The sequence below is a fragment of the Camarhynchus parvulus genome, chromosome 23 (assembly GCF_901933205.1).
Source record: "Camarhynchus parvulus chromosome 23, STF_HiC, whole genome shotgun sequence".
NCBI lineage: Eukaryota > Metazoa > Chordata > Aves > Passeriformes > Thraupidae > Camarhynchus > Camarhynchus parvulus.
The window spans coordinates 604,918-616,097 of NC_044593.1; the positions used below are offsets into that span (position 1 = coordinate 604,918).

The 11,180-nt window shown below is 51.4% G+C and overlaps 1 protein-coding gene across 1 annotated transcript; it reads right to left on the reverse strand.

The window, feature by feature from the left end:
- Nucleotides 1-1,648: 1,648 nt before the first annotated feature.
- On the reverse strand, nucleotides 1,649-11,180 carry DHDDS (dehydrodolichyl diphosphate synthase subunit). The gene is made up of 9 exons (XM_030964651.1): nucleotides 11,122-11,180; nucleotides 10,122-10,205; nucleotides 9,550-9,666; nucleotides 8,883-9,025; nucleotides 8,159-8,275; nucleotides 7,884-7,985; nucleotides 7,117-7,231; nucleotides 5,876-5,983; nucleotides 1,649-3,095 (listed from the first exon to the last, which is right to left on the reverse strand). The coding sequence occupies exons 2-9, from the start codon at nucleotides 10,182-10,184 to the stop codon at nucleotides 2,859-2,861; spliced, it is 1,002 nt and encodes a 333-aa protein (XP_030820511.1). The 5' UTR covers nucleotides 10,185-10,205; nucleotides 11,122-11,180; the 3' UTR covers nucleotides 1,649-2,858.

Here is an 11,180-nt window from a genome sequence, read left to right on the forward strand (position 1 = left end):
GGGCTGCGCTGGTCCCGACCCCACTAATTGGAATCGGGTGTTTATAAAGTTTTATATAGAGCCGGACGCGGCCCAACCGGTTCCAGCCGGATCCCCGCCGCCCCGCGCGCCCATTGGCCCGCGCGGGTCACGTGGGCTGGGGCCAAGGCGGGGAGGGAAGGAGGGGATGGGGGGGCGCGGAGGGGGCGGCGCGCGCGCCATTCACCCCCTCCGTGCGCGCGCGCGGGAAACCCGCGGGGGGGGGGGGGGGGAAAAATGGGGGGGAAAAGGTGAAAATTCGGGATGTGAAAAACGGCCCGGGGGAAAGGGGGGGACACCCCGAACCCCGCCGCGATCCCGCGCGCAGGTGAGCGGAGCTGTTCGTTCAGCACCTCCCGCCCCGCGGGCCCCTCCCGGGGGAAGCGCCGGGCGCCCTTTTCCTGTGAAAACACCGGAGATGCGGGAGCCGGTCCGGAAAAGGAGACGGCAACGCTGGAAGGAGAGAGAGAAATGTTAAAAAGCAATAAAATGACGTTCAATCAATTCACACAGGTGCCCGCTGCTGGTGCCAAGCGGCTCGGGAAGTTGGGCTCCTTCCAAGAGGGGACATCGCTCACACCTGGCACAGCCACGGCCCGTGCTGGAAATCCAGCCAAACATCTTCATCACCACTTCACTGTGCCCTGGACTTTTCACTTCTTAGTTCAGCCTCATCCAGAAAAACACCCCAAGGAACAGCCTTTCCCCCTTCCCTGCCCAGGTAAATTCAGGCTGTTTCAGACCTCAGGTGCACATTTTTCCAGCCATGCTGATTTTTCCCATCTCCAGCCCATATAAATTAACGATGGAGGTGCTGTTCTCACTGACAGAAGCCTGTGGCTCTGTTCCCACAGATTCACCGGAAAGATGCACTCCTGAAACTCTGGGGTCTGCCTGGGTAACTCATCCCCAGCCTCCAAGGCTCACAGGGCAAATAACTGCAATTGCATTTACTGCAATAACTGATGCAGGTGAAATGCACAAAGTCAGGTAACAGGAACCTTTTGCCACTGCACTTCCTCCTCCCCTGCTCCAGTGATGCCTTTTATAAAATGGATTACAACTTTCCAAACAAGTATTTTATAAGCCAGACCCTTCACTTACCTCCCCTGCAACAGGACCAGGACTTTGTGGAAAGCCACCTCTGTGGCTTTTGTCACCTGTAGAGTCAGAACACAATGGAAAACTTTTTCTTAAGGCAAAAATGGATTTTTTGAGTAGAAGAGTCTCCCCTACCAGCCTGGCAAAGCAGACTGGAGAGTTTCCATCTCATGGAGAGTACACAGTTTCCACAGTTTCCTGAAACACGGAGAAAATAAAATACAGCAAAAGAACTTTAAAATCAACAGCTCTCATCATCTCAGCACATTTTCAGCCAAATTCTCTTTGCTACTTACACAGGAGGTGGAACCTGCACACAGCTTCACTCGGGCAGGCTTTGGGGTATCAGCAAACTGCTCACACTGCACTGTAAAAATAACCTTCAAATCATTCCCAGGCTAACAGGAATCACATGAGGAGTCTGTCACAGATTAAATATTATTGTATTAAACCTGGATTCCAGCTTCATCACACCTTAAAATAAGCAGCTCCACATACTTTTAAACATTCAGGTTATTTTTTAAATAACTTTGGTATGAATATACTTTATTCCCAGTTTGACTACACAGTTCTTCACAATCACAGGCCAAGTGCTCAATGTGCAGCACTTACAAGGCTGTTAAATCTGCATTTTGTGGTTTTCACCTGGAGGTAAGAAGAAACACTTCAAAACCCAGCAACAGCTGGTACTGCCACACGTGTGTGTGCATCAGGAGCAAAAATCAAGACATTTTCAGTTCTTTTGATCATGGGGACGGAAACCAGGAGGAATGAGAGATGGAAACAACCCTGGAAATCAGCTTGTCCATCTCCCTGCCAATGGAAAACTGAGAACAAGCAATACTCCACAGCTGCTCTGGCCACTCCCTTCAGGATCAGCCAAACTGCCCTTCTGAACCATTTGGGCTGGGGTCAGAGGTTGGTTTTGGCTACTGTATTCCTGAATTAGGCCCACCGTCATTCCCTGGAACTCCCTCAGAGGGTTTGGCATGTGGTAGCCATCACCTGTTTAGCCAATTTCCTTCCTAAGAAGGTTCATTCCCAAGCAATTCTTTTTTCCTGCCTGCTCAGAGCCTTTCCCAAGGTCAGTGTGGTCCAGCACCTTCTGCACCTGGGTTTTCCCCAATACACTGCTCAGGAGAGATCTCAGAACCTGCTGAAGCTTTGGAGCAGCTTTTTTTCCTTACAGCAAGGCTGGGAACCCTTCCTTTAGCTCTCTGGAAAGCAGGAGTGGATATATCCAACCCAGCTGTCAGGTGGGGAAAAGACAAGATGCTCTCAGGGAGCAGGCAGTGGGGAATGCCCCTGCCACCAGAACAATCCTCTCCCTGCAGAAAGCAGGGCTCTCTTGATGGGACAGCAGAGCACATCTCAACAGGAGATTCCCCACTGCAAAGCCAGGGAAAGAACCCGAGCCCAGACTCATTTAACAGGACTGAACTGGTCTGGCTGGGCCAGCTCAGGAGCAATCAGAGAACTGGGGGAGGCTCACTGCAGTTAACTTCTTGTCACCGGAACACCTGGGCTGCCAAGGACCCAGCAGGGTGCAGGGATCTGTCACCAGGGCAGGGAGGTGACACAGGACGGCAGCACCTTCCTCAGCAGCATCACAGGCCAGGAGAGTTCACAGCAGCCACCCCTGCTCGGGCAGGGCCAGCGGGACGGGAGCTCCTGCAGCAGCCCCTGTGGGCAGCAGCTGCTCGCTCTGCAGGCTGTGTTCCCCAGAGCCAGCACCTGTGTCACGCAGACACTGGACACAGTCTCTCCAAGAAGTCAGCTCTCTTGTGCTCCAGGGCCTGCAGGAAGCCCTGGATCCTCTCCTCCCTCAGGGCTGTGCATTTCTGCAGCAGCGTGCGCCGGCGCCGCGAGTCTCCGTGGGACACACACCCCTCCTGCTGCAGCTTCTTGCTCACGTAAGCCTGGTCCCTCTCCAGCTGCTGCTGCCTCCTCTCCTCCAGGTAGGAGTCTCTGGCCTTCTGGAGGGAGAAGCAGGAGTGTCAGCACCTTAGCAGGCCTCTCAGCCCACCTGTGGGACAGGGGGACAAACAGCCTCTGCCTGGCCGTGGAGCTGCAGGTTCACTGCCCAAAAAACACAGGGATATCCTCCTGGGCCTTGCCTCCAAGACACAGCTCTGCTCAGAGCATTAACTCCTACTTAGAACAGATAAAAATCAGGACAGATTGTGGGAAAACCCTCAGATATTGGAATCAGAGAGGAACAGCTACAGGAGAACTCCTGAACCCCAAACATGCACACTCTTACTCTCACCAGTGTTATCACAGCATTTTTGATCCTATTCCCCTGGCTGCTGAAAGGTTTTAGGGGATTCCAAACCATGACTTACAGAGCAATTCTTTGAGATGATCCAGTATTGAGCTAATCAGCTTTAAAACAAAAGCAGGAATAAGCTCAGCATTCCCAAATTTCTGTGATCTAAGAAATATGTGTACTGGCTTGAGACACAGCAGGAGAGAGGCAAAGGCAGGAGCCATCCTTGTCTACCCTTCAAGAATTTGAAATATTTTGTTGTAGAACATCACTTTTAGATTTCTCCTTATTGCACACATCCTGGCCTGCAGCTTCCAACAGGAAAAACACATCAGCAGGCAGGAATATTGATGTTCTATTTTTAAAAACTGTAAAACTGGTCACTGTGACATAAACTGACACACACACACACACACACTTGGGAAGTGCTGGTCTTTCAAACAAGCAAGAAGAATAATTACTGTAATGAGAGCCTGACTCACTCATCCCCACACTTTTCCTGAGCCCAAGGCAGCTATAGCTCTGGAAATTAGCTTTTGTTGTGCTGGCAGTGTGAGCAGAAATATCCCCAGCAAACCCACTGAATGGATGCACTCAGGGCTGACTGCAAGGATCATCATCAGCCTGCTGAGCAGGAGACTTCAATCCCTCACAGTTCAATTCTGTTTATGGCCCAGGAAAGACTCAGCTCACCCCTGCAGGGGCAGGCTGGCCAGCCAAGCCCTGCATTCCTTCCAAGATCTACCAGCTACCAAAAGCAGGCTCCAGCTGATCCTGGGACTCCATGGAGAGCAACAACCAGCTGGGAAATAAAATGGCAGCCACTGAAAGTGTTTGAGCTGATGGAAGGAGGATTTCTTTTGTCCACTACCTGCAAATCAAGGGAGGTTTCTGTACCTTGCCACGCCTTCCATCCTGCTGCCCATCCACATCCCAAAAGCAGCAGCACACTCCCAAAGCAGCTGTAAAACATCCTGGCTTCTCAGCAAGTCCCCCCCAGCCCCACCATCCTCACTGACAGCAACCCTTCCACCAAGAGAATCTGCTTTGTGACCTCTTCTGGATTTCAAGATCACCTATTTTAAATTTAAAAAGACCCAGCTCCTAAATCTCAGTTCCTCTGAGGGAGAAGTCCCTTTGCACAATTGTGAGGGTTCCCTGGACAAAAGGGCAGCCTCAGACACTGCAAAGTGGCTCTTACGGGGGAAAACTGACCAGAGGACAAATGTGGACAATGAGAAACCTTGATAACAGCATGGCATGAACACATCCAGCCACCAACCAGAACTAAGGAAAGATGAGAATAGCTGGGAACAGAAGCTGCATTTGTTGCCTGTCAGAAACCAGCACCAGGAGCAAAGTCAGAACAGTGACCTTACTGTTCCAGACAGAGGCCAAGCTCATGGCAATGACAAACACTACTGCCTTTTTTGCTTCCCTCTTCGTGCAGAAGGTGAACTGCCATTAGTTGTACTAATACAATGAATTGCTGGTAGGAAAAGGGCAGACTTGGGCCAGAAATAGGAACAAAAGAGGTTAAGGACATGGAGTGTTTGGATGCTGCCAGACTGGCTGCACTTGATTAAATTCAGCCATAGCCACAACTGGCTATAATCTCTTTGACAACTCTCAGGGGTGAGCAAGGTCCCTGAAGGTAGAAAAGGGCAATGCAATGCCTGTTTTTAAAAAGAGGACCCAAATAATTAAGGAATGGACACATTGAGCAGCGAGATGTGGTGGGCATGAAGAGCTGCCACCCTGAGGTCCTTCTGCCAGTCACTGCTGCCTCTGTGCCACCAGCTGCTGCCCCCCACATTTCTCCATCAAGAGTTCCAGCTCCCACACTGGTTTTGCTTAAAAATAGCCAAACTACCCTCTCACTACTGAATTGGCCAGCTGTATTAGAAGCAGGTCAGGGAGAGCTCACAGCAACAGATCTAAAAGGAGAGGAACAATGTCAGTGAGCAGTAGGAACAATCCCTTCAGCAGGTACATCTGGACCCACCAGAAAGAGGACACTTGTCCACAGACTCACAGCTCAGGCTGCCTCATTTCAGCTCCCAGAAAGGAAACTCTACACCCAGTGGTTACAACCCTAAAAACAACAGTGGAGTTGGAGGAAGAGCATGTGAGTACTCCCTGCTTGTTGCAGTGTGAGTGCAGATCTCACCCTGTGGCACACCAGCAGTGCTCACTGGGTGTGTGAGCCCTGGGACAGATGCTCCAGCTGCTGGAATGAGCAATGAGTGACAGAGACAGGGCTGACTTTGCAGATTTTGGGTCTTGCTGAAAGCAGAGCAGTCTGGCCACACACCAAGACCTCGTAAGAAGCCACAGGGGGTCAGGAGGAGCAACACATGAGCTGCTACTGAAACAAGATCTTAACTAACAATCACTGCTCCCCCCTTTGCAGCCTCTCACCTGATCTCAGCTGCTGTGCAGGTAACACATGGGGCTGGGCTTTCCACTTCCCCAGGGCTCCCTTACCTGTAAAGCACTGTAGTTCATCTGGAACTGAAGGATAGCTTCACACAAGTTCCAAAAGGAATATTCTGGCCACAAGACTGACTGAAACACCAGGCATGAATGGGATGTCTGCAGAAAGCAAGATCACCAACAATTTTGTCATTGAGCAAGAGAAAAACTCATTAAGATGCAACTCTGTTGGGCAAATGATGTCACTTTCCCCACAAAGGTTTTACCTAGGCTGTGTTATCAGATTCTACTTAAAGTGAGGTAAAAACCAGCTAGGAGAGTCTGAAATTGCACAATGTAGAGTCCTTCTAATTCGTTTTCAAAGCTGGGACACCAGTCATCCACTCCTGCAAAGGCATCAGCAGAATTCTTTCTAATGCTGTGTTGGTCTTCAGAGAGGTGTTTTTAATAGCTTAAGCATCACAGACTTATAAAAAACCTAAAATAGCAACACTGGAGTACCAAAGGCTAAGGGAATAACAGTTGAACTGAGGATCAGGACATGACATTTAAGCCATTCTTCAAATGACATCTCATGATATTCCTTACTGCCCACTCATGGCATTTAAAGTGCTCAATGGAGCCAAGAGTTGTGGTGCACTGAAGATATCCTTGAGCTGGATGATGAAAGATTTCAAGTCAAAACCTATTTTTACCACCAAGTTCCTCGCAGTTTGAGGTAAATGTGTTCCTATGATGGCTGCTAAAACAATCCAACACTTAACAGGACTCCTGTACCACCGAGAGGAGCAAGCCAAGTGTTATTTCACAGCATCAACGCCACCCAGGGTATGGGTGTGCCCAAAAATAGGGGGAGGAGAGGGGATGCCTTGGTAGGTAAGCACAGCTCAGGCCAGACAACTTCTGAGAACTTGCCAATTAAATAATCTGGAATGGGAATAATTTGATGTGGTTGCCTAAAGGCAATTGGGTTTTGGCTCCAAACTGTACATATAAAATAACATGTGAGCTTCAGCTGAAGCAACTCCACTCAAATGTTCTGTACAAACAAGAAATTATCTAAAGGTGAGGAGAGGAGCCAAGGGATGAGAATTCATGATTTTAGGCAAATACAGATCTGCCAGACACAGATTGCTCAGAGGTGCCCCAGCACCCAGTCCATCCTGGAAGTTACCTGACCTCAGCAGAAGGAGATTCAGAGCCCTCACATCTGCTTGCACCTGGAGTCAGTGGAACACCAGCACCCTCTGAGGCAAAGGTGGACTATACCAGGGAGAGAACAGAGACTTTACCTGCCAGAGCAAGAAGTCACTGAGGCGAACCTCCCCAGAGGTTCTTATCAGCAGGTCAGGGTCAGGGGAGTTGTTGGTGTACAGACATTTATCCAGCAGCGACTCAGACACATCACTGAAAGAGACACAGCTTGTCACACACCCTTCCTGGCCTGATGGATGTGCCACAAACCAGAATTAAGGGGTTTTCTGTAAACTCAGGGCTGCAAATTAAAACTGGTGGTGGAGCTGAACCACAGTCAGTCATCGACTTGCTTCTTTTAGACGCTGCTGTCTGCTCCACAGGCTATTCCAAATGCTGCTTCAGCCCCCAGAGCATCCCACTCCATGCTCTTTGAAACATAACACAGTGGTGGAAGTAGACTGTGAGGGCTTCCATCTGCAGCAGGGAGCAGAGTGTAACTATTCCTTCTCCTTCAGGGTGGAGGAACAGTGCAGCATTCATGATTCATCTGTTGTTTGACCTCATAGCTAAGACTGTCAGCCAAGCAGCCAATTGTTGTGGCATAAAATCTGCCTTCACACTTAAACTAACTTAAGACACAGACCTAATTTCTCTTCTGCCTTGGTTGTGTATCTATCACCATGGTAACTGAAATAATAAAAGCCAAACATTGCATAGTAACTTTAAGTCATTTGTTCCAGTCCCACTGGTTTAATGAGATCTATTTAAAAGCCACTTGGCTTCTGAGAGGTTTCTCATGCAGTGTGAGTGGTGAGACAGGCAGGATTCACCCAGAAGCCTCACACAGAAAGCCAAGAGTTACCTGGGCTCCAGCAGGCCTTGCTCCACGCCCCAGGCCATCTCCCTGACAGCATTGCTGATCTCATGTCTCGATGTGTAGGCAAAGCAGACGTTCAGAAAGCACCTGCACAAGGAAAAGCAGTGAGAGGCTCATCCTGGGAAGGCCCAGCAGATGACAGTGATGTGTCCTTGTAGGACCAAGAAGAAAAAAGAGGTGCAGCATGTCTGACAAGTCCCAGCCCTCAGGAAGAGGAGGAAGATGTGAGCTGTCAGCTCTTTAAACTGGGTGTCACTCACTTGTTGTAGTTCCTGGTTGCCAGCACAGCCTGGGCAATCAGCTCCTGGATATCCACGGGCAGGAGGGGCAGATCCCCAAGGACACGGATGCACACCCCGTGCTTCTTCAGGTTCTCCCTGCAGCCAACCAGTGGGGACCACAGAAAACACATCAGTCTCTACTGCACAGTGCCAACTGCTTCAGCAGCTGCCCACAGCTTCAGCAAAGCTGAGAACTGGAGAAAGGCTAAACCACCAAATGGTTTTCAGGTGTGCCAAGCTGGCTGAGATTTGATCACCCCAAAGCATTCCATAAAGGCACAGTGATCATTCCCCACACCAGCTCCTGAGGTACAGACATAACCAAAGGGCCAGGACATGATCACAGACTAGGCATCCCTACCTGTGGAGGCTTAGAATACAACCATAGGCTCTGGGCACCTCTAACTAACCAAAAATTAAGACAGAGCTTTGATATTTCATGAAAACAACATCTGTCACTCTGTGTGTCTGATTGTGCTGTGTTTATCTGAAAGCTGTCCTTGTCCCCATGGTTTGGGTGGCACAGTTGTCCCAAATCTGATGTGCAGGGGGAGTGTGCATGCACAGAGCTGTACATCCCCCCAGGCAGACACAGCCCCTCCAGTCCCTGACTGCAGGTGGGGAAGGCTCTCCTCATTAATCCATTCTCACAACTTGGAGCATCCCTGCAATTCATGGTGTCCTGCCCCAGTTCCACTCTTACTGCTCCTCCAGGAGGCGGCTGAACTTCTGTCTGGCCAGGTCCATGAGCCCATCCACCTCCTCCTTGGAGCGTTTGAAGTTCTCAATGCTGAAGGCATAAACTGTCACCTCCTGAATGCCCAGGTTCAGGCACCACCGCAGCGTCTGCCACAAGACAAAATGTAACAATGAGGCCAGCACGACACAACTGCTCCATGTGAAACCTTCCTGTGGTCTCCCACCAGGCCAGGACTGGATCAAAATAAATGACTATCAAAAATATGGAACCTCTAGATGTGAATTTCAGATTCATACTAAAGAACAGGAGGAAAATATCACTACCTGAGGATGAGAATCCACCACAGGGGACTCATCCAGCCAGGAAAAACACCATAAATTATATCATACTGCACTTTCAAAACGTTTTCAGAAAAAGTCAACCTGTTTCACAGAAATAAAAGCCTTGGGATCTGTAAGGTAGATATTTTAATTGAGTGTAAAACAGAAGGAAAAACAGCTGAATAGAATGACTCTGCAGGATAACACAGAGAGGGAGGAGCTGAGGTTGTGAATCCTGATGATGAACATCAGCTCCAAGCACAGGAAGAGTGAAGAAACACAGGACACCAGTCCAGCAGCAAACCCAGCTCAAGCTCCCACCACACAAAGACAGAAGACATCCTCCCCACCTGTGCCAGCTTATCAAAGCCTTGGGAATGTCCCTGCTGCCTCTCCACGTGACACTTCTGGGCGTAGCGGCGATTGCCGTCCATGATGAAGGCAACGTGCTTGGGCATTGGACCTGCCTGCAGACAGGGAGAGGCACAGGAGGGCAGCAGGTGAGCAGGGCTGTCCCCACTGAGAGCCCAGCCCTGTCCCTGCGTGCTCCCAGGGCTGCAGAGCTGTCTCCCTGCAGCTGGAATGAGCAGGGTGCTCTTTCTGTTTCAATACTCAGTTTTCTTCCTTAAACTCCCAGCATGAGGATCTCTCTTCTCTCCCTCCTTCCCATGCCCTGCCTTCCTCAGCAAGGGCACAGATCCCTATTGGCAAGCTCTGCCTGCAGTCCTGCTCATTTGCAAGGCTAAGCCTTAAGCAATCTCCCACCCTGGGATGGAGTGTAGGGATGCACATCCAGTGCCAGCACTAAAAGCAGCCTTGCCAACAATGCTCCCTTTCCAGAGCACTGCAGCCACAGAGACAGTTCCACCCTGAAGAACCTGCCAGCTCCTCACCACAAAATCCACCCAAATCCATCCCTTACCTTGATGATGTTGGCACAGAACCTCTCTATGATGGTCAGCTCGCCCTCTCTGATCCACGACATTTTTTATTGAGAGCTCCTTTCCTTTATCAAAGGGAAGATGAAAATAAAGGGGTTAAAGGTGATTGTTTGAGCCAAAGCGAATAAACCACCTGGGAAAAATCAGCTCTGACTTGCTGCTCTGCAGCCCTTTACATTGTCTGTGCAAGTCCTTGGATAAGCAGGCAGTGGGGAAGCTCAGAAACAGGCTCTGGAATTTTCCAGCTGTGTCATCTGAGTGGATTCTGCACCAGCTGGTGCAAGGAGAACCATCCCCGAGTGCTGCAGCCTGCAGGACTGGTCCGTACAGACCCAGCCCAGCACAAACAGCCCAGACCTAACGGCCTGGACTTCATCCCACCATGCAAGGGCAGCAGCAGATCGAGTTACACTCGTGAGTTTATTTTCCGTGTGGGCTTTCTCGGCCTCCCCCCTCAGGAGGGGATCCCTACCCACAGCCACAAACATTGGTCAGGGAACCGCTGAACCTCGGGCTGCTCCTACAGCTCCTAGCGCAGGGCTCGGGCAGAGCTGGGCCAGCGCCACCGCTGGCTGCTGACGCTCAGCTAACGGCGGCCGGGGTGACCCAGGGCTCCCGCACAACGCCCTTCAGAGAGGGCCGCGCCCGCCCGGGGCAGCGCGGGGAGATCCGTGCCCGCTTCCCGGGCCGGCCCCGGCTCCAGACCCCGTCCCGCCGCCGGCAGCCAGCGGAGCCGGCCGAGAGCGGGGCGCACACCCAGACCCTGCGGGTGCCTCCCTCCCGGAGCCCCCCGGGCCCTCCCGGGTGGGAAGCGCACGGTGGGGACGGGGCCCCCCTCAGGCCTCCGCCGGCTCCGTGAGGGGAGAGACACGGCGCAAGGAGACACAGCCCGCCCTCCACGCTCCCGCCGTGCCCGCTCAGCCCTGTTCAGCCCCGTTATGCCCCGGGTCAGCCCCGGCTGCCCCCGGCCCGTCTCGGTACCTGCCCCGGCGGCGCCGCCTCAGCCACCGCCGGACGGTGACGCGCCTTTCCGCTTACGT

Bases quoted from the DNA above. Each gene is read 5' to 3' on its own strand.
- DHDDS (XM_030964651.1), bottom strand. From the start codon at position 10,184: ATGTCGTGGATCAGAGAGGGCGAGCTGACCATCATAGAGAGGTTCTGT. The intron at 8,276-8,882 runs GTAAGAGTGGAA...GGTTGGCTGCAG, and splicing joins AGCCGCCTCCTGGAGGAGCA to GGAGAACCTGAAGAAGCACG. The intron at 7,232-7,883 runs GTAACTCTTGGC...TGTCTCTTTCAG, and splicing joins CAAGGCCTGCTGGAGCCCAG to TGATGTGTCTGAGTCGCTGC.